The sequence below is a fragment of the Dermacentor silvarum genome, chromosome 5, assembly GCF_013339745.2.
Source record: "Dermacentor silvarum isolate Dsil-2018 chromosome 5, BIME_Dsil_1.4, whole genome shotgun sequence".
Classification (NCBI taxonomy): domain Eukaryota; kingdom Metazoa; phylum Arthropoda; class Arachnida; order Ixodida; family Ixodidae; genus Dermacentor; species Dermacentor silvarum.
In genome coordinates, this window is record NC_051158.1 from 8,855,261 (window position 1) to 8,879,056 (window position 23,796).

The 23,796-nt window shown below is 43.6% G+C and overlaps 1 protein-coding gene across 1 annotated transcript; it reads right to left on the reverse strand.

Annotated features, from left to right (window-relative positions):
* Positions 1-314: 314 nt before the first annotated feature.
* Positions 315-23,713, reverse strand: LOC119452865 (tRNA (guanine(26)-N(2))-dimethyltransferase). Its single transcript, XM_037714816.2, has 15 exons — positions 23,428-23,713; positions 19,401-19,491; positions 16,134-16,315; positions 14,911-15,020; positions 14,108-14,220; positions 12,544-12,692; positions 12,384-12,467; positions 11,047-11,119; positions 9,966-10,100; positions 8,145-8,227; positions 7,970-8,078; positions 7,079-7,152; positions 4,986-5,105; positions 1,859-1,964; positions 315-411 (listed from the first exon to the last, which is right to left on the reverse strand). The coding sequence occupies exons 1-15, from the start codon at positions 23,643-23,645 to the stop codon at positions 322-324; spliced, it is 1,737 nt and encodes a 578-aa protein (XP_037570744.2). The 5' UTR covers positions 23,646-23,713; the 3' UTR covers positions 315-321.
* Between the last annotated feature and the right edge of the window lie 83 nt (positions 23,714-23,796).

Sequence of the window (23,796 nt, forward strand, 5' to 3'; positions counted from 1 at the left end):
AGATTTCTTTACCTGCGGCAATTTTCCGCAAAGAAACAGGTTCCGCACCACACTGCTGAAACGGAAGATGCACCTGCTCGAACTCTGCATCTTTACAGAGACAGCTGTAATGCTTGTAAGCGCAAGGCACACCACAAAGTGGCTCAGTGTACCAGGACATTGTTGTAAAAAGATGGAAGCCCAACCAGATGATGGCATGAACCCCCCATCAACTTGTCGCTCCCTGTAGAAGCGAAGTTATGCAGCAAAAGGCCCCAGTAGATTGCCATCATGCATCTACATTCCATTGATGAAAAATATGCAAGAGCCAGTGATTGCGGTCTAGCTTTTACTCGCATCCTGCATCTCCTCAGATTCTGGGACATCACTGCACTCTGTCGTCTTTTCTTGTCGTTCTTGTTCTCCTGCAGCCTGCGAGCAACAGCACAAATGCACTTGATCGTAAATACTGTGGCCCCCTTACTGAGGATTTTGGCAGGTTAGCAATAACAGAATTGGAATTAGCAAAAACATTAAAAAATGCACTTTAATGGGACACTAAAGCGAAACACTAAGTCCGTTAAGACAAGGTATTATTTGGAAGCTATACTTTTGTTAAGTTTGCAGTAAACGGTTGATTAGTAGAGGAGAAGATGAAAGTCAAAGTTCCATTTTATGAAGTTTGCACCAACGCCCCAGCGGTGGTGCGTCAGTGTGATGTCACAGACGTCAAAGTATTTTCCTCTATTTGCACCATGTTGGCACAGCAGGAGTTCTTGAACCTTGCTAAGTATGCATCATCAACAATTAACTAGGCCCGAGGAGATGCCGTAAGAATCCTTCATGTCGCTGCAAGCTGGTGCGGGAACGTCCAAGATTGCGTTGCCACCCGTATTTCAATTTAGCGTCTTTTCTAGCTTGCCACACCTCCTTTCAAGGCAAGAGTGGCTTTTTTCGTATTGTTAGCGCAATTTACAAATACAGCTAAACTTATTTTTCTATTTAGTGTCTCTTTAAGCATAGCAGCAATATATCAAAAGGAAGAAGGATAAGAAAAATCTTAAAAGCTACTTGCGAAGCAGAACAAGTTGAATTAATTGTGCAAGTACAGGTTACGGATAGCAACATATCAAACCAACACAATATATCAAAGGGAATGCATATCAAAAGAATGTTAAAGGTAAAAGAAGCCGACTGAGGTAATGGTAAAAGATTTAGATTTATTTTCTAAAACTACACTACTGCTGAGGCTGTCGCATTCAGTCACTGTTCTGGGAAAGAACAAAAACTTCCAACAACGATAATGGGTGCTAAAAGGTGCTGTCATCAGGTCATGCAGCTGTCAGTTGGTGTACACAGATGATAAAGAAATCAGAGTTGCAGTGTCAACCTGGTCCTGTTACTAGCTTTAAAAGAAATTAAGGGTGATATGAACGGCTCCATTAATTCAAAAGAGGCAAATTTGCTTTATTTAGGAGGTCACTAAGTGAGCTACACCCATATTTGTTAAATAAAAATTGAGCAGTAGTACTTGTACTTTTTTCCAAGCTCATTAATATGAATTTTAGCGAAAGGAAGTCATAGTCTAAAATTGGAAGAACAAGGGATTTGTAAGTTGGGAGAATAACAGAGGGAATGGAATGTCTTGGTGCTCAGCGACATCTTCCATGTAATAAATGTTTCGTGACATAACAGTATGAGACTTAGTCATGCAGTAATGAGTTACATGATACATACCTTTACTTTATTTCATATGCAACACATTATTTTTTATCCTAAATGAAAACAGTGAGAGAAAGGCTCTCAAACTTTTGTAGTGTTGCCTGCTATGTATAAAACGTTGTATACATCAGCTATGAACAAAGTCTGAGAGGCTCACCACAGATGGCGATTTGGCTGCGGATGGCTCATCGGCTGAAGCTTCCTTCAACTTGCGCTTCCCTTGCAACCTCCGGCTCTTCTCAACTTCCTTGTCTGCCCATAAGCTGCAGGTGGCAATGCTTCCATGTCAGTTCTACACTCTGACCATGCACTGATATAATACAACACTACAAGGACTTCCTTCAACATCCAGCAGCAGAAAATCTTTGACACACTATGGTGTGGTGGTGAAGACCAGTAACAGCAGTGAGAAAGATAGAAATTTTAACTTTTTGTTGGCAACAATACACTTCCCAACCCCCCTTTGTGCTGTTCCTTCAAGCAAAATGAGTCCACGCCAACTTACAAAACTCTTTACATTATTGTACAAAGGAATTAAAAGGCTAAAAAGCATACAAATTTAACCACAGTCACTCCCAGCTCTAGTTCTTCTACTACAACCAATCTTTTGTGAATAATTTTTACCAGCAGCCATTGATGACAGTGTACAAGTGTGTAGCAGAATGTCTACACATTACAATGAAAAAATAGCGTATGGAGCTATTCCATGCTTGTAATGGTACCTCGTAATATGCATAGGCCATCTAATTACCATGCAAGCCTTGTTTAATCATATTTTGTCATCCAATTACATGCTAGTGCCTTCTAGCAGTCATGCGCACAGTTTAGTCAATATATATAGCCCTGAAAGTGAAGCTCTAAAGTACTACGCATGTACAAGCACTCCAAACTGTATTGCCGTAGTGTAGTGCAGGACAATTAGTACTAAAGTCTACGATAGCGAAGAAGTCAATGGAAAGCAGATAAGGGGCACAAGTATGTATGCTAGGTCAAGTTAAATAGAATGAGACAGAGCTTAGGCAAGCAGATTGGGAAACAGTTCAATAGAATATGAAGAACGCATGATTACACACGCATGCCTACGTGATCATGAGATGTAAGGCACAATGAGATTTAGGCAATCTTTGCTGAGGAAAAACAAACTAATGTGCCAGCTGCTGCAGGTGCCACGTTTGAACTTTCATTACGGAAAGCTCAGACATACATACATACATACAACGAACATGGCTATGACAAATTATCGCAATTAAGAAATTAAATATCTACAGTGGAACCTCATTGATACGACTGTGCATAATACGCTTTTCGGGATACTACGTTTCTTTTTTTTTTTCCCCGATAATATGATTTGGTTGGATAATATGTTGGATGATACGATTTTCGGATGATAAGCTTTATTTTCCATCTCCCGTGAAGATCGTATCAACGAGATTCCACTGTAATTCACAATTCTTTTTCTTGCTGATATTGACGTGGATACTTATAACGACTAGTGGTATAATAAAGCTGTTTTAATGTCAAATGTGACTTTGCCATAACGAGGTTAGATTGTATTAACAGCATAATGCAGGCACCATTTGGTCATTAGTGAAGAGATTTCTAGGCCTTTTGAGTGCCCTATTAGTTAATTCCCGGTAAAGTATTCAGCCAAGTGAACCAGTTAATGTTAGGACATAAAAATTCTTTGCCACGGCTGCTAGTATAATTGACTTTACCTGTACTAGTACTCATCATCAGCTATCAGGCCTGAGAAGAACATGTGCATGGACTAGACTGTCTGCCATGGAATTGGGGTTTGGGTTTGCAGGTGACCAGCGATGCAAGTGCCTATTACTGGATGCAGCAGTGAAAGCTCAAGGCTAGGCATAAAACTGAATTAATGCAACACAGCCCAATCTGCCAGCGTCACACTGTCAAGGTCATATATGACATCTCTACTTAGCAGCATTGTGACAATGCATGACAGGCAAATGCAATACACCTTAGTGGCCTCGACCATTGAAAAATTTCAAGCACAACACCGTGCAAAAGTTTGTAAACAAGTTTTCCATACTGCCAGTGTTGTATACAATATTCTTGCGCAAAAGTCCCTAAAAGAAGCTTTCCATACTGTCAGTGTTGTAAACAACGGAATTAATTTGTGCGCAAAAGTCTGCAACCAGGTTTTCGTGGAATCGGTGTTGTAAACAATCAAACTCATCTTTTTTTTCCTTAAAGCTCATTCTTTGGGCTGCCCAATTATATTTAACTCTTTCCCTACCATGGGAAAAATAGGTGTTTTTTGCATGCTACGGCAGAAGTTTTTTTCTGAAGGAACTACTGCATTCAATATTTAATGTAATACATAAACAGAAAGCAAAATGACTGCACTTCTCACGCATAAAAGTTTTATTAACGAGATGTATGTCAAAAAAGATATAAATTGCTAAAATCAAGATTGTGCGATAAAATGGAACAAAGTTTGTGCAGACATGCTTGTATCTACTAAGAAAAAATGTTACAAAAATTATGATATATACAAAATGTATTGCCGTCTATTAGGCACTATCTCCGAAAAAATAGAAATTTCTCGATGAACAGGTATTCCGCTACAAAATTTAACTGCAAGCACTACAGGTGGGCGTGCCTGGCTGCGGCCGCTGATGTTCCAGGCTGGTTTGTGTCATCGTCGCGTTCTGATTCAAAGTCCAATGAAAAGTCAGCGTCCTCTGACTCGCTCTTATTCGATGTGTCGATAAGATCAGCCGCAGAGGGAGCAGAATCGCGATATCTGCGATCTCCCGAAGCACGCGTGCCGTTTCCGGAGCCGGATATTTTTGCATTCTGCTTTGATGATCGCAAAACTTCGGAGCGCGTTTAAAAATCACCGCCTGGCGGGAAACAAGCGAACTGCTTAGAAAACAAAAATATAGTTTCGGATCTTTCACGTCCGATGGCGTAGTGTGTCCATGAGCGGCACGGAAGGTCTCGAAAGCGGCGTTTCAAACCATCGATAAAGAGCTAACGATGCCCAATGGGCGCGGTACAGAAAGAGTTAAGATATTCTTTTACGGTCCCCTAGATGTCCCAAAAATCGGTCAACAAATCTGCGTTTATTCAGCTCTAATCCCCCTGCTGACAAGGCACGCACTATTCCCATGTCATCAACCAATAGTTGGTATCATTTATTGCTTGATAAAGGTACACATATTGCTGTCAAACAGTTCTCAGGAAGACTAAAACATGAACAATATTATAGTCTGGGGCACTGTGGCAGCTTGCTGCAGGCCACGAGCCCTCCTCACCTGGTCTTGGCCCTGGCCTTGGGGCCCCAGCAGGGTTCGGGATTCACCTGGTACCTCAACAGCTGCTGCTCCCGTGATGAAGGATTGGCATCAGGATGGATTGAAAAATTCACCGGCGAACTGCACAACAAGCCCCATCACCCCTGCCTTGTGAGATTGAATGCTTGTCCTCACCACTCCCGATTTCTCTGCATAGTACAGTCGACTTCCATTAAGTCAACCATGATGGGACCACCAAAATTGATTGACATACCCGGCAGGTCGAATTAAAGAAATGGGAGAGTAAGTGCCCAAACACACTGCTGTTTCATTTGGCAAAGAGAGAGAGAGAGAAAGGGTGCATAGAAAGGCAGGGAGGTTAACCAGAGGTAGTTACGGTTCGCTACCCTGCACGGGGGAAGGAGTAGGAGGATAAAAAGAGAAAGAGAGTGGAAGGGGGAGATGGAGAGAGAGAGAGAGACGAGCACAAACAAACCGCGTACACTATAGAGTGGTAGCGGGCGGCGTTCCTAAAGTCTATCGTGAAACCTCATAAACCGCAGGAATCTTAGTAGCACGAATAAGGCCTTCTGCGTGTTCTTTGGGAGTACAGTACTGGCCTAGAGCTTTCAGTTTTCATAGTGGACGACTGTCCAATTGGTCCATGACTAGGCACATCGGCACTATAGCACGGGCAGACACCGATAATGTGCGCGACTGTCTCATTTGGAAGCATTTACCCGATTCAGTGTACCTTTAAATCTAACATGCACAAGGTTTTTAACAGGATAAACATAGCATGCCTCCGATTCTGGCAATCAGAAGAAGATAAAATTGGCAGTCTACCTTCACAAAGTGGAAATGTATTTACACTTAATGTCTATTGTTGTCCCACGGACAGCTCTTACATGGAATAGTACATGTGTCATCCTCAGTGTGGTCGATTGCGTTTGATGTTCCACGTTTATCGAATGATTCCGCAACAATTGCAAACAGGATGGTGGCTCACGCCTGGAATAACCACTTTGATAATTTATCCTATGATGCATGCAAGTCTCAAGAACACCAAACATATGTGATGCAAGACTGTTGTAGTCAGCTTAGCATGTAAAATAGTTCGTTTTAAATGAGCTATCGTCATTAAATATAGTTCAAGTCACTTTGCCATCTTACACAAACACTTGTTTTGTCACTAAGGTGGCTATTTGGGCTTGTTGCCATTTTGTAATCACCATGGTGGTGAAACTGGCTATGAAGGAAGGCTGTTGTAATGCTGCAAATGTGATTCCAGCTTTGTATCTGACTGCACTGTGACAGCAATTTTCTGAACAACTTTCTTGGTAATAAGGGCACGAGTTGGAACCAAGTAAATACAGTAATCATTCATGGGAGCTGCTGTTCTCACTTTGAAAATCTTCCTAGGACAGGCTAAAAATAGGCATTTTAAGTGTAGGTAACACACGGTAACATGCTTCCGACACACTGTCTCCTACCACCGCCAAGACACATTGCAGCATTGGGGGTCACCACCGAGGTCAGGTGCATTCGTGCTGACCAGTCAAGTTAGAATTATCCAGCAAGGGCCAAATCTGGATTAAAAAAAGCTAAACTTTTGGTCCATAGAAATGCAAATGCATAGGCGTTAGCCGGGACCTTTGGTTGGGATTGAATTAACAAAAAGATGAAACCAGCTTGTGGTTTGTTTTGTCCCTTTGTCTGTCTGGTTCGAGCCCTTCATTTTCTAAATGAATCAATACCAACTTGCTAAGTTCACACTACTCATTGAAAAAAAAAAAAAAATAACCGGAGTTATATGAATGAAATCTACTCTATTTTTATGCATGTGACAAGCTATGTTTAACCACAACTCAAAGCAATACTGTTGAAATCTATATATCCTTCACAGTCTAGTAGGCAATGCAATGCAAAGGTACTGACATCATTATTGTCTTTTCTCTTGACTCGCAACAGCCACACATGTACACAGGTGCCTTACTTTGTGTCAGCCTTTAGTTTAGTGGTAAATGACAAGCAAGATTGCCTGGCTTTTGTTCAATCAGAAAATTCTGATTGAATCAGAAAATCGGAAAAGCTGTTTCCGACAAACAACATACCTGGGCTTCGTCCTCATGATGTATTCTCCAGGTGACCCTGGTTCCAGTGGCTTGTTAGAAGGGTTTTGCAGCTTCTGCACCATTCAGAAAAGTCGCGCCTGGTCACACTTTATCGTTCTAAGAACAACCAAGCACACGGTACATTCAGCAGGTCATTTTCGAGCATTCCAGAACACTCTGGCAGTGTTCGTTACATTCGGCTGGTCGAAATGAGTGCTCAGAAGACACAAAAGTGATCAAAAGTGCACCCCTCCCCTTTGCAGCTCAGATCACTAGGAGGCGCTCTTGCCTTCAAACTGGGATTGCGGTCGAGATCTGGTGGAATTCCTGCCATGTGGCTTCTGCAACTTCTGCTGTTGTGGCATCTGCCATGGCGCTAGCGGGTCGGTGCACCTGCGCCTGTGCGCCTTGTTTGCTTACAACAGAAAACTGACGTGTTTTCTCTTCTGTCTGTTAGGTCTACCCCGCCATTACGTAGCGTTAACAGTGCAGCACTCATGCCATCTCTCGTACTACTCTGCAACCACACCGAACGCCGCCGGCGTAAAGCCACGCGGCAAAGCCGGATTACAGGAGACTGGAGCCATGCGGGAAAAACATCAGGGGACGCGTGAGAGTTGCACATCCCTACAGGTCTCCGCTTGCTCTGGTGAGCATCAAAACGTTCAGCTCATGCACGCTTTCTGACGTGAGAGGGCTTCGCATTGCCACAAACTAAGTCCAAGTGCGCTAGAGACTAGCCAAATGCGCCAATTTCGAGTCTCATCTGCAAAAGTTACAGAGCCACAGTAAGGTGTATCCAGCAGTACTCTAAACAAACATTTCTTCCACACCTCTGGAATGAAAGCACCAGTTCCACACGGGCATACTGCCTGCATTAAAAGCACATACCCAAGTTCGAATGATGTCCCACACGAAATCCATGGGCGCGTCTGTCTTGATCGAGTTCTTGCATGCGTGTGACAAGGACACCCGGTGGCCGGCGTTAAGCAGTGCTGACCTGCGCAAGCACGGAGAAATAGGGGCAGTCACTGTGACGCAAACCTTGTGTTAATCCCCCACACACCTGAAGTGAAGCATGCTCGGTGTCGAGACACGCAATGTGGATGCCAGCTTGTCCAGCAGGAAGTACAGGGGAACCTCAAGCTCCTGCACATGGTCAAGAATACACACAGGCGCTCATGAGAGATCATTCCTTGAACAAAGCCATAGAAACGCCGTAACAGTAAGAACTTTCAACCAAAGTATAGCTTAGGCAGCATTCACACCGTCAAGTCACAGAGGTCGCGCAACCAATTTGTTCACAAATGGTTGCTTTGGTCGAAAAGCGACCAATTTTGTGAAGTCGCTCACTGATCGATTCTTCAGCTCCGCTACTAGAGTAGAGCCGAACCAATCAGCGATGCAGGATTAGGTGATCGGTATGCGCAGGTATGTCTTTATTTAATATTTGAATGCTGGCCTCCAGGCCTAGGTTGGTCTTCATCTCTTACTTGCTACCAATAAAGTTTTTCTGTCTGTCTGTCTTTTATATCAGGAAATTTAGGCCACAGTCCATGATATAGGATATCCATATCCACGATATAGGAGAGGAGCAAATTAAAATGGGCACTGTGAACCTCCTTATGGAAGACATCTGGGTCAGCAGATAATATGAGTCCTCGAGGTAAGTGCCTTTTTTGGATGTCTTTTGCGGCGGTTATTTTACAAGATGACAGCTGTGCAAGCAGACATGAACGGCACGAATTGTGAGACGTTTCGGTGCAGCGATTGGCAGGTAACACTTGGCAATGTGAACATTGGTCACCATGAGTAGCTCTTTGGTTGCCAGTCATGGCCGGTCATGCGACCTCCATAAGTTACTGGTGTGAACATCTTAACAAGCTTTCTAAAGAACACCAGCTGCCATTCATACTTAGTGAGTTCTTTCAGTTCTCATGATTGGTAGCAAAACAAATTGCATTGTTCTTTCCAAATGGGATGCTGAATAGAAATACTAAAACAGGCTAGCCTCTACTTTGTTTGTAAAAGCCAAGCTGTTAACCTTGCTTTTCTTAATTTTGTGCCCAAAGTTCTAGATGTCATTTTGGCATCGTGTGTTTCGCAACAATTTTGTGTTTCTGTTGTTCCCGTGCAGGAAATGCCTACAAAGGTTGCGTGACTGAGTCTTTGAAAAGAGAACATAGTTATTTTTTATTAATGCACAATTAAGTAGCCTCAGACAAAGACTGTCAAAATATATTGGGTCATAGAGGAATGTCTGCAGAAAAATCATGCTGATGTGACTGTCCTTCTTTTATTCTGATGTCCCTTCTAGCGTGCAAAGTCTCCACTCGCATGCTCTGGCAGCCCGTGGGTAGCAAGAAGTGGGAAATCAAAGAGATTCACGGTCAGACTGACTGATTTGTAATGACAGAAAACACTACTTGAAAGGGAAATACTACTGTCATTCAACCATACAGCAGAATGAAGCTACAAAGGAAACATTTACACGTTTCAGAGAAAAAAAGCACAGTTCAATAAAAAATTCGTACTAGTTTGAAGATTAAATACCACTGCCATATTGAGTGCCCCTATGCTTCTAATTGTTGATTATTTCGACCTCGCTCAGCAACCTGCTAGCCTCCTGGTTAGTTCGTAGCAACTGCCTGGGAAAGGCATTAGTACTGGGTTCAATGCCCAGACCAGGATGGATTTTTATTTAATAGCAAAGCTTTCTTGCAAAGCCTGCGTGGGTTACCTTTGTAGCCTCATGCTACAGTTGGGTTGATGATAATACTTCCCTTTCCTCGCCACCTTGCAGACGTCCGCAGAACTTTATGCCAGTAAACACTTCTTTTCAATGGATATGTCCTAACAATCCTTACACCAAAGAGCCCACCCTCACCTCAGCAAGCATGTGCAGGATGCCCAGCATCCTCTTGGATGTTCCATAAAGCTCAGGACTCGCACTGACGCGGCGAATCAGCTGCTGGACAAAGTTGAGATTGTGCAGCGGATTGATCCAAACAGGTCCGCCAATCTGAAACAATGGGCGAAGAGAAACCACAGGGATGCAATTCTTCTTGTAGAACAGCACTGCCCGTTATGCGTCAACAACCAGCAATCAGATCAGACACGACTAGTTAGCCCTTTCTAGAAGTAGTTAAATCTCGTCATAACAAAGTCGCATCTGACACAAGAAATGTATCTGTTATATCCTCTTCAGGTGCCTATTAATGCTGTCCAACGACAATTCAGTTTGACCACATTTCTTGCATCTTCAGAATCATGAAAAGCGCACAGCTTCGGAGCAGATTGAGAATTTTTAGCTATTCAGTGAGTTTTGTCAATTATACAGAATGTGGACTCCAAGCGAGAACTCTCTGCAGGAAGATCAGATATGAGAACATCAACGCTTTCATGCTTCCCATACTTGGAAAGCACCTAACCAACCTCTTCAAAAAGATGCCTGATGTAAGACATTGTGAAAAGCAATGAAAGAATTGAACCCACCACACAAAGCTTAAACCGTTCCAAAGGAAACCTGCCATCAGGTTATATTCACGGTTTATGCACAGATCCATCTCCGACCGTGCCCAGCCTACAACCCTTAGGTAGCCGTGGAAAATCCAACACCCAATTCAACACCACAAGGCCATGGCTGAGGTACTAGTCCATTCAGAAGTGTCTCAAGGCACGTGCTACATATTCTAAACGTGATTATTTCCATCAGTGCTTTCGCTTTTGATGCAGTATCGTGGCACGGACAATTGTACATACACTGCTTGAAGGGGGATATCTGATATTTGTTATAAGCGTATATTCGTTACACGCTAATATCAGCAAGAAATATTTTTACATTTAATTTGTTATAGTATATTTTTGTCGTACCGTGACTCGACTGTATTCCGCAAGCACACAACAGAAGTAGACAAAGTGGCTTGCCCATTGGTTGCAACCTCTCGAGACAAAAAGAAGGGACTCACGTGGTGTTTGTGGCCGCAGTGTGAACAGGTAAGACCGACGGGTGGACCGACAGCTGGACTGAACTTGAAACTCCTGCCAGAGAAGAGAAAAGCATCAGAACTAAAGCTTCCGAGCCGTCATTATGTCCAGCATTAGTTACATGCTGATGTCGATGAAAAAAAACTAGGGTAGCTTGCACTCAAGGCGCAATGCTAAAGAGACAGCGGAGCTGATGGGCACCTAGCTAGTTCTGGCTTTTGGGCTAGGCTAAGCACTACCAAGTCATCCCCAGCATTTTACAGAATTTATTGGTTGTTGATCGATTATCGATTAGCTATTGATTGGCTATCGCAAGGTATTGGCCACATTTGGGCTAGGCTAAGCACTAGCAAGTCAGCCCCAGCATTTTCCAGAATTTATTGATTATTGATCTATTATTAGGTGAAATTGCCGACTGCAGACTTTGGAAATGAGATAATTGCAGCCCACCCTCAGGACTTCGAAGTTCTTTTCTGTGAGGAGAGGCTGCCCTACATCCATCACCCCTTCAGGTGCGAATTAATTTTGTCTGCTGAAAATTTAGATTTATCACATTTTTTGCATCTTCAAAATCATGAGAAGCGTATTGCTGGAGATCGGATTAGGAATCTTCAATTCCTCGGTGTGGTTTGTCAAGTTTACAGAATGTTAACTCCATACGAGAACTATCAACAGGAATGTCAAATATGAGAATATCTCATCTTACACAAAGTATTCGAATTTGCAGTGCATGTCCAATAAGAAGTGTTTCTACATGTTTGCGACACATTTGAAGTATCATTATTTTCATCAGTGCTTTTGCTTTTGATGCACTATCTTGGCCTGCACATTGTGCACACAGTGCCTGAAGGGGCTAAGTAATACTGACACGTGTACTTGTTTATCTTTCTTCGCTGACAGCTTTCACCGGCTAACAAACATTAAATGTTATCGCGCAGCGCAAAGCGCGCCTACATGTTTTATAACTTAACGCGAATGTTAATTGATCGTATCTGTTGTGTGTGTCCTCACCAAACCTTGTATAATCAGGTTGCATGCGCAACACAAATTGTGTAGTAGTGTCTGGAAACCACGCGGGCACCAGTGAACCTTCGACGAGTGACCTAAAAAGCCGACGCATTTGACCCGCTGATAAGATTTTCTTATATAATCAAGTTGTTCGCTGCTATCGTTGTGCTTTGAGTGTAGCCTGTTTTTCTGGGCACAGGTTCACCCAATAAAGAGTTAGTTTTGCCATTCACAGTTTTGCTACTGTGTTCTTGATGGTCACTACAACGTGACAATATGCTCTCCTCAACACAACCACATGCAGACTTGCCTGTTTTCCCTTTCCGTACAGCGCCCCAACTGCTGGAGGGAAAACGTCTCACAGCCACTGCACTGGTACACCAGGCCAAGCTTACTGCAAGGGAACAGCGCATCGTCAGCTCAGCTGCTGCCTCGCTTTTCGAAAGACTTCTGGTGGAAGAAAGTCCCACCTTGTAGAGCGCTTGACGATGGCAGGCCCAGTGTACACCCGCACAAACACCCTGACATAAAAGTCGACACTGATGGCCAAGAGCGGTTCGGTGTAACGGCCGTAGCGGTTGGCGTGGGACTCGATGCTCTGGAGAACTATACGCAGCGCCTGCACAAACAACACAGCCAGAAGTGAAAATAATTCGTGCAGAAGAAACCATTTGTTATAAGAAAGTTTCACTGCACTTGCTTTGAAAAAAAAAAAAAGTGCCATAAGGAAAATTCTTAACAAAAACCCTACGTGCTCATTCATGTAACACTCTCTGACACATGCTGTGTTGAACTTCAACAGCACGTTTTAATACCGAGAGTGACTATATGATTACCCAACGAGACACCAGCTTCAACATTACAGATTCCTACTATTGTCAAGAATATTATAGATCTGAAGTGTAGAAGTGCAGGCCAATTAGTGCAACAATGTCACGTATAAAATATTGCTAGCAGACAGGACACAGAAGTAGACAGAAATTGTCTGACTAACATGAACACTTCGGTTCCTGAACAATGTTTCCCGTAAAGTGACTTGTTCATTAAAACAAACCTAGCTGAAGAACTAAGGATATCAATGGAAAAAAAAAAAAAAGTTGAGGAAATTTTTGAAGCGCACCATTTCTGTCATAGCTATGTGCAGGAAAGTCACAGTGCAGTGTGAAACACCTAGTAGGCTACGAGGGCTGCGACAGCAGGCTTTGCATTGACGGAATTACCAATGTCCTACAAAATCCCTCATTTAACAAAAGTAAATCCAACAGAAAGGTAGTGCAGTATGGACAGCTACAGCTTGCTGACGAAGTTAGCTTGTAAGAAAGAAATCTGCAATGTCTTCATGGACTTCTGATTACAGGATGCCAGAATGTCAACAACTTAAAGACATAGAAGGCTCAGCCTTCGCCTCAAAAAAACATGTACGCTTCAGACAGCGTGTGAGTGCCAAAGCTATCCAGAGTGCCACGATGAAACAGACATTAGCCAATGTGGCCGTGCCGATAGCGGTGACTCTCACCGCCACTGGTACGCCACAGGCATTTTATTGCCAGGATGCATGAGGCTTTTGGCTTTCATTTAGAGGAGGTCCTATCCATACCGACACTGTCCATATTAGACAAATATACACGGGCCTCTGCAGGTTTTGTGCTTCCGTGTCCGGACCATTGTTTAGACAAGTGAGTTTCCATACTAACGAGGCACAAATGCATTGCAAAAATTTGGTGCCTTGTTGAGCTGCCGTATTTATAGTGTAGTGTAACTGTTGAGCTGCCGTATTTATAGTGTAGCGCAAAAAACTAAACACAGAACTTAGAAAAAGACAGGAAGGACACTGAAGATTTGATATTAATTGTTCGTCAATTTTGCTTTAAACCTAAATTTAGCAGGAAGGCGCCGAGGACTACTGCCATCTTGGCCCTGACAGCGCTGCTGCGTATGCACTCTAAATATGGTGAAATCAGTTTAATGGCTTCTTCACATAACAAGCTTGCCTTATCTCTACCAGAGAGCTGATTGACATGACACCTGACGTACCATTTCATGGCAACATTTGGTCTTGAGCGAGACGGCACCATACTTTGCACGGCAGGTCTCACTGCTGTTCCCACACAGGATGGCCATGTCTGTGCAAGTCACCAAAAGCAGCCCTGTGGGCAGACACAAATCCTCATTAAACAAGAGCTGGCACCAGGTGCACCTGCTAGTTAAAAGACAGTACAAGTAATGTTGATAAGACCTCTGTGGCAAGCATTAGAGAAGTTTGTTGTATGCCTGAACATGAAGCAGCCACGACCTCTGCATCATGCATGCGATGCTTTACCAAATGAGATACTGTGGTGGCTGTACCCTCCCCTCCCATCGATCTTGTGGGAGGGGGGAGGGACAAAACGCCACATTTTGTGGGGTTGGAAAGCACAGTAGTCGTTACTGTAGCCACCTAACTCTGTGCTACAATTTTTAAAACCCAGGTGAGCATATGCTGCATTATGGTCAACTTGGGAAGCTTGGGCTATCTGGTAGCAAAGCATGCCTACCAAAATGATAAAATGACCGCCACTTGTCTGTGGTGTACAGTGGACAAAAGAAAATGCCTGGATGACACACTCATTGATAGTACAAAAAGGAAAGTGCGAATGCATGCAAATTCCTTTGAGGGTGGTTATGAAATCCAACAGCCTTGTGTACTGCATCAGTTAAGCTAGCTAATATCATTTCTGCCAATTTTTCTCTTAGCAAACTGCACGATTGATGCATGCTGTGAAGAAGTCAACCTAACAAGTATGTGTGGACTTACCTTTTGCCCAAGCCATCTAAATGGTACAAAAATGTGCGCGTACCTTTGTCTTGCACAGCCTGCACAGCTGCATCCAGAAATGGAGCCGGGCTTCCATACGGATCAAGGTCAATGATGTCAAATCGATCTGTCTTGTGCATGTGCATTAGCAGCCTGTCACGTGACGATGCAAACCAATAAGTGTAATTAGGATTCCGCCGGACCTTCAAGTCAGGCCCACACGCAAGCAAGATTTTTGCAAGCTCAGAAAGAAGACATCAACAGTTCTGTTTTCATGTCTTTCAAGCTGGAGGCAATCCACTAGGTCTTAGCATATTGTAGCATATCACTTTATGATGAACTACTGACAAAAACAAAGAGAACATCTAAACTAATTTCTTTTTGGATGCTATTATCCTAACTATCAACCTTAACATCAAAGTGAAAGTTACAGTCAAAGCCAAGAAATACTAAAATCTAATGAAAACTACTGATAACTTTTATTACTTCAGGTGTTGACCGTTTATAAAAAAAATATCCAGACTGTTCTGCAACGTAGATGAATGCAAATATTCATTAAGTTTATCTATGAAATATTTGTGTCAACGGCGACCGAAATTCCTACTGCCATTATACGTCAGTTCCGCAGATATTTCCAAATAATTACGCAGGTTCAAGGGATCGGGCTCTGCACATTCGAGTAGCGACTATATTCATATTTTCTTGAAATGCGGTTTGCCCTAAACAGAATGCAAAAACAAAAGTCACTGGTGTCATCACAACAGCAGTAAACAATCTCCGAAATTTGGATGTTTTATGAGGAACTAAGTTAGCACAAGTTTACCAGGCCCATTGGCCTGAGTTTACGCTACGAAGTGCAAGATCTCAAAGATGTCACCTGTGACCACTTCTCAAGATCTTCAATGAGCTAACGAATCAGTGATCATCAGAAGTGAGACGATATGCATATAAAAGTGCTTCATGAACTTTCATTTGAGTGAAGTTTCTTGAGGTCCTTTAAAGACTGCTCCAGTGATGTTTTTATCTGTTTGAAACTGTGATGCCTTCCGGTGCGCTAGAAGCACATATAAAGGTGCAGGTAAGAAACACAGGGCCACTATGGGCCTCACTAGTGAGGTGGGACACAAATCGTAAGGTTCAGCAAGGTCAACATGCTGTACCTTTTGTCTACATAGGCCACTGTGCTAACCCGATCAGTTTCATACCGAGGCGAACACAAGCTTTCTGAATGCTGTAACAAGTGTCCAAATGTAAAACAGCACTCACGCTGCTTCGTCACGGTTTGGCACAACAATGTGGCCGACCTTGTTGTGTGCAATGTTGGCCCTCATGCTCTCCACGGCCTGCGTCGAGTAGTCGTTGGCCAGGATCTTTTTAACACCGCTGATCTCCAGTGCATAACGTATAGAACGCAGCCCGGATGCCGCCAATGCCTCGAGGATGCTAACCTGCAAGGCCAAGTCAGATTCAACTGTTGCCACTCACCATTGCCTTGCAATGCTATACTACCTGCATTCTTTTTAGTTCAGACAGACTTAAAAAGAAAGTCATCTTTGACAGTGAATAAGCTAACGGTGCATAGACAGACATGACTTTGCTACTGCTTGGCTTCAATTTTGCAACTGGGACATGTGCCCTAAAGTGAATAATTAGTAAGTTAATTAGTGTATCGTTTTAATTAGCCAGCTGGACATTACTGTTTAACATGCAAGTAACATTTGCTTCTTCAAATAATCTACTTCAACTGGCCAAATCATGCTAGGCGCTACAGGCGATTAAAAAAAAATTGTTCGAACTAAAAAAACACACACACGGTATACACAGGCAGCATAAATGTCATGACCACAGTTGAAATGAATGAGCCACATTGACAAAACACTAACACCAGAGGAAAGTTCAGAACTGCCTGGAGCATAATTAGGTAATCAAGTGCTGCAGACTTTTGCTACAGTTAGCTTGGGCGATCATACTTGACAGACTCAGAAGCACAAGCCCAATCTCCACTGATCAAGGGGGTATTGGGTTGTAATCCAAGCATTTTTTAAAAATCTTTATTCTTCGAGTTACGGTGCGAAAATCTTTGGAATATATGTGATTTTACGCGCTTATTTAAAATATGAGGTCAATACGAGGCCAAGATGAGGCCAACAGCACCTGTCACGTCCATTTCTTTTCGTGTCTTTCTTGCGCTGTTCATTATGCAGTTACCAACTCGCCCAACTTGCTGCACTTGTCAGTCAATTCTCCTTTATCTGATTTGGTTGCAATTCTGTGCAAGTTTCCTTTTCCAAATTTTCTGGTAAAACTTGCAATAAATCAGTTCCTCCGATTTCACTAAACAGGGCATCGAGGCTTCTGCATGATAAAAAAAAAAGAAAATGCTACAAGACCAGCCTTATTGCTCCATCTATCCTAGAACAAGAGTTGGTGAGACTTGGAAGCTGACTTCCAGAAATACACTCTTCCAAGCGAGTTTTCCTCACACTCATTTTCCATCATTTTCATCCTGTCAATTTTCACAAAACGCAAGAGAGTTTGAAACTGCCTAGTACAGTGTGGGCATCTCTATCACGCCAATGATAGCACATCAGACCACTGGTGATCCATCATGTGCATCACAGTGCGAAATTCTCTCAGAGAGGAATTACATTTATTTATCCAAGACACTACAGATCCGTTTACAGGACCAAGACAGGAGACAGATCGCCACATGATGTGTACACTGGTTACAAGAAGAATACTATACATTAAGTGCTGCTGTGTGTCGAAACAAGCACAATAAGAACACAATACAATTGTAGCAAGTGAACTTTAGAACGGCACTTCGATATGGTTAACAAAATTTAAAAGACATGGACGTGAACTTTTTTCAGCTAACTGCCCCGACAACACGCTCGGGGGGTTGGTTCCATTTCCTTGCTGCTCATGGAAAAAAGGAACATTAAAGCCGTCTTTATGAAAATGTAATTCAGTTACACCTTTCTTATGCTTGTTCCGGGCTATCGTAGATGTTGTTTCATTTACAAAACAATTCTCGTTAACCAAGACCAAGCTATGCAAAATAATATAAAAAAGCTTTTACCTCTTCTCCATACCTCAGAGTTGGACGAATGTTAAGTTGACTTTTTCATACAGGGGTGGAACAGAATCTAGCCTCCCATGACAAGAATAAATTAAATGCATTGCTCAACGCTGCACACTTTCTAAATGGAGTTCTCTGTTTCTTGGTATACAAATCTGCTGCATGCATATTCCAATATAGGAAGTAGGCCCTAACATCTCACAGATGATTAACAGCAACAATGAGCATGTTGACACACACAAACAACAAAAATCACCAAGTGTGGGGGCAATTAGCAATAACAGGTCATTTGAATAAGAGATTAGAAAGGAGGGTCGTTTTATCCCATTCCTATACCACTTGTTAGGGTTACAGGAAAGGGCCATGTGATCCCTCTCCTATAACCCCTTCTTAGGAATATATGAAAAGAAATGTCAGTTTGATCTCTTCCCCATAATCCCTTGTTGGGAGTAATAGAAAAGAATTCTTCGATCCCTCTCCTATAAGCCCTTCCAGGAAAGGGAAAGATTGTTTGATCCTTCCCTATAACAGGCAACAACATGGGCCCAAAAAAGCAGCCTCATTATATCAGCATGTGGTGCGAATCTATCTTTAACGTCTGCAGAGCCATTACCATTAAAGGGCCATGACGGCAAATATTCAAGCTTGAATTATGCATTGCATATTAAACCACACGCGTCTCACAGCAAGGTGGCAAAATTTGAGTACATTTGGCGATGTAGAAAATTTTCACTATTTGAGGTCTTTTATGTCGCAGTTGAATTGTACAACAGTCTGGCAACAGTGAGTGCTGATGAAATGAATCGGCACCTCTATAATCGGCTCCCTGGTATAACAGAAGCCGACCTTGAAGGCCATGCTTTTGTGTACTACAAAGACCAGAAGTGATTGCAGGAGCTGGAAATACATCATAGCCGTCACGTGAAGTTTCATTTTGGCATGTGCGCCTTGGCAGTTTGCTGCTTCTCTCTATCATGCGAGTGAAGGAATTGCAGGCAAAATTCAACGGCGACGCCCTTGATGCACCGTTGGGTACCAGACCACGCTGAACAAAACATCCGATATGGTTTCGTTTCAAAGCCGACATCACAGCAATGGCCCTTTATTTTCTGACATCACACAGTCTACGCAAAATATTGGCCGCTGGCAGTCATTCAGACCTGTTTCTGACCTTGCTGTGGCCAAGAAGAAAGAGAGTGAATTTTTTTTTTTTTCTTTTGTCCTCCCATCCCCTTCAGCGAATCTCCCAAATTTAAAGGACCCCAGGTTGCCAGGCATACTGGTGTCATGGCTGTCTGGACTGCTCAGTCTAGTTTTAGCTTATGACTTGGTTAAAGTTATTTCTGCATTGTTATAAAAACTAAATTACCTTATGCATTACTTCCCCAAAATGGTCAAAAAGTTTTGAAGACTTTGTGACATAAGGTACATAAGGAAAAAGTCAGACTTGCTTTATATGTCTGTGGGTCTACATTCTGAGCAGTCTTCTCATTGGCCAACTCTTCCCTTCTGGTGGCAATGAACTCTTGGATGACTGCAATGCTGGGCACGGGAGAAAGAAACGCAGCAGTCAGCATTCTCAAGAAACGGTAGCTGTGGCTGAAGAAATTAGAAGCAAGTGCCTACAAGATATCAGTAAACAAAGGTTGCACGTGACGTCAGTTACGGTCATGCATCCACCATTGCCACGCACATTCGTTGTATTGCTAGTGGTTGTTTGCAACCGTGCGGAAGATCGTGCACACTGGTGTATGTTGCCTTGTGGTTGCATGCTAATGACAAGGCGAAGGAGAATTTTTAGGATGGTGTCTCGCACACTTTGATAAACTTCTGAGACCAACACGGGCTCAGTACAGGAAAAATTAGTGTTGATCCATACCAACCTGAGCTTACTGCGAGCTGTTATGCCTTTATGTACTATGTTATGTGTTTGGCATCCAAAGATCACACAAATCCTCATTGTAAGGGTGCCAATAGGGAATGGGAAGGTCACAGAACTCGATCCTTTAAGGATGTCAATAGATCGTTGTCTGCTGCAATATGCTTCGTAGTGGCGGCACCGTATCCCATAGTTCTGTGCAGTCACATGCAGGTAACCATTGTATACAATAATGCCACACAGTTTTGTGTGACGCTATACGCCTATGTATGTGACTCTGACACTGTGCGTGACTATGTAGTGACTTGACGAACTGTGTGACAGCGCTGACCCTGATACTCCAATGTTGTACATCGTTCCCAGGTAGATCAATCTCACCCCATTCATGGGACACGTACACCTGCCCTGCCAGAGCTTATAGTCGATTTCACTTTCCAATATACCCGGTCGAAGTGTAATGTGAGGGTAGTTGGTTTGTAATGATTTACAAACGGTACCAGAAAACACGAAAGACAATCACATGGGAAACACTAATGTGATCATAAAGTGCTTATGATTGCCTCTATGTTTCGGCGCTGCTAGAAACCCAATGGTTTTTCAAGCATTTTGAACAGGTTCATGTGTCCCCTGGCCTAGTGCTTGCCTACTTGTGGGAGTTCTTATCTCGAAAGGGGGCCCTATAGCAATTTCTTGGAACCACAGATGGCCTTGCTGTAGAGCATCCGCTGCGGCTGACTAAAGCTGCTCCCAGATACCTACCGGTAAAATAGCTACAAGTGGCGCTCTCAGCCAGGTGCTTGGCCATTATATGGAAGGGGCGTGTCTCCCGAACTCAATGGCATCTCTACCAAACAAGTGGTTTGGGTCACCACATGGTAGATTGCCGCCATGGAAGTGGTCCAACATCAAGACATCCGCAAGGCACTTGTGATCATCTTGATGTCTCCCTAATTGCCTTACGTGTTTCTCCGCAGCTGTTTGTAAGCCGTCCACGTGTACCGAGTGCTCATTCTCTCCCTATTTTATCTTTTTATTCCCCCTTTCCCTTACCCCTAGTGCAGGGTAGCAAACCGAACGCTCTTCTGGTTGACCTCCCTGCCTTTCCTCTCCTTGATTTCTCTCTTGAGGGGTACGGTGAGAAAAATGCCAAGGCAGATTTTTTCCCTGCAAGTTATTAGGGAGACATGTATCACGTCAACCTTGATTCTACTGCAGAATCTGTTCATTCCTCCCTTGGCTGCTTCCTCATTTCGAGGGTTAATATGTTTTCTCATGGTATTAAATGGAAGTACTATTTACCGCAGTTGCTCTTCAGCCTGTTAAAGATTACAGCTGCAGCTAAGGATTACGTGTTTATGCCACTCAAAAAATGACAATTTTGCTGCAACGGAACCGTTCTGCCACCCGACACCATTATGGTGAAACGTGCCTTGCACCGTAACGGTGGCAGATGGCGCCACCGTTTAGTTGCAAAAAATAAACGTTTCTCGAATGGCGAGCGACGAAGCGCACTTCGGCTTCACTGTAAACGCAACAGGCATGTAATGCTCGCAAACGTGGTATTAAGCTTAGCCCACTGCAAAGTGTTTCCTCTGTGCTGGAGCTTCTATTTATGCAACGATTCCTTGCAACTTTTGTTCTACGGCTGTTTCCACACAAAGGGTTATCTTTTTTTTTTCTTACTCCACAAATGAACGAATGAATAATACCTTTATTTCAAAGAAGGTGGCGGCTCTTGGCCGCTGTCGTGGGATAAATTCGGAATTATTTATGGGATCGTTCAAGTCGGAGGGTAACGCATGTCAAATACCATGCACCACTTCCCACGACAGCAATGTTTAGTGTCTCTTCACACAGCATAATTAATACCGGTGTCAAGCCCGTTTCACATGGTGCGATTTTGAAGTGCGATGTTGAAGTGCGTTTTTCGCAGCTACGATTTCCGCAAATGCGAAATTCGCAGTCCCGTTTCACATGGATCTATGGCAGCTGCGTTTTTCGCATACTGACTGTTAAGCATTCTGACCGGCGATGACATATGAGCGAGCCGCCTCCTATTGACCCTTTTCCCGGCACTCCCATTGGCGCTGCTATGTTTGATCACGTGGTGACGCATTCATTGCTTGCCTCAGCTGCCTCCGTGTTTACAATGCAAGCGCGTGACGCCGGTGCGGCGCAGCAAACCTCTGCTTCAACACATATCGTAGACGGTGACTGTGTGGACGACACGAGCTTTGGCCACAGCTTCAGAGGACATGTCAGTGCTTTCAGAGCTCATTACGCCTTGTCCAAACGGCGCGAGCAGCGTATACGGTGCTTGTAAAAGCGGGAAAGGAAATGTATTCCATGCTGCCCAAACTATGCTTGGAATACATTTCCCAAATTAAATCGGGATTTTGAAGCAGCGGCTTGTCATGTTTCTGACTCAGTAAGGTTCCTCGGTGCGAGCACTGTTTGAGTGTTTATTTTCAGCCTAATCGCTCGTGAGTATGCTCTGATGCGATAGATTTGTTCTTGCGGTGCACAAAGCTTGGAATGTAAATGTTCTGCACTTTGTGGCAGCTTGTAGCAAAGATGTATTATCGCTAATCCCTTGCTTACTCTGTGGACCATAACGAAATGTTCAGCTTCCAACATTCATGTCTTGTCGGTGTAGTCGCCGTCACTCGTGCTTCAGCACATTGATTCAAGTGTGCGCTCATTCACTTATTATTGATACGTTAGCGATAGGGTAGGTGTAAGTTTGCACGCGAGTATAGAGTAGATGTGTGTAAATAACGTGCAAGAAACTTACTATACCAGTAAGTGGCGTTACTTCCTTTTGTAACGAGCGGTACTTACTCTTAAGTGCCGACATTGTGGAGTAGAAGTCCTTTCTTTGGGGGTTAGGTATAGAGCGCTGGCGGGTGAATTATCTTTTTTTATCATCAAGGAAAGCTGTGCATCGCGAAGGACCGGCAACACAGGCAGTCTTTATGAAGCAGCGGCGACACAGGTTGGCTCCATTCCTTAATATGCGAATCACAATTTTTGCAGCTAACTACCACACATCTTCCCTTTATCGTTTCACATTTTGCAGCATGAATTGGGCACAGTGCATTAGCGAACATCCACTTGCATCTCCGACAGCTGATCGCACAGCAGGGCAGAAGCAGTAGTGGTTTCGTATTCGTGCGCATTCGCTGAGGCAACGTATGGCGCGCCGCCGAAAGCGCCATCTCGTTCCTCTAGAGCAAACTGCTTCGCGAAAAGGGTCAATTGATCGTCTGTTTCCACCGCTACAGTGGCTAGCGCCGCATCTGCGTTTTCGCAGAGAAGTTCACGCCGAACATCGAAAAATCGCACGCACGAAGGGTCCGGCGGCCTATTTCCCGCAGCTGCGAATTCGCAGACAAAATAGCACCATGTGAAAGGGGCTTCACACAGTGAATTTAGATCGCAATCGAGCCCGATCGGGATCAAATTTCTCGACCGCGACTGGCTCCCTTCCACAGCTTGTGCAAATGAGTCAATCACGATCGAAAGTGTTGGTATGTGACAACCGTATAACTGCACTGCTACACCGACAGCTACACTGCCAGGAGCACAGTAAATCTTACCTCATGTCCCTGTTAAATTCTTGTACCGGATTGTAAAACACATCATGTGAACTCGGGAAAAACACCTCCGCTTTGCCTTCAGTTACCGAAGTCTGCGGCACCTTGTCGATTCTGGCGACAAGGTCCAAGGGAAGTTGACTAGCAGTCGTCTCAACCGTATCACCGTTTCCAGTAGCCTCCACGCACGACATTGCTGTGTTACGAGGGCCAGAGCCCATCAAACTGCTAAGGAACCGCCGGCCAGCGATGCTGCTGAGCAGAAACACGTTTTTCACCTGCTTTATAACTAGCATTATCATCATCATCAAGCAAACAAAAACTTAAAACATGGCGGCCATGACGTAGTATGTCGTTTCAAATACGCAAAAA

Coding starts and splice junctions, on each gene's coding strand:
- LOC119452865 (XM_037714816.2), bottom strand. CDS start 23,645: ATGGGCTCTGGCCCTCGTAACACAGCAATGTCGTGCGTGGAGGCTACT. Junction 19,492..23,427: donor GAATTTAACAGGGACATGAG/GTAAGATTTACT, acceptor TCCCGTGCCCAG/CATTGCAGTCATCCAAGAGT. Junction 12,468..12,543: donor ATCGTCAAGCGCTCTACAAG/GTGGGACTTTCT, acceptor GTTCCCTTGCAG/TAAGCTTGGCCTGGTGTACC.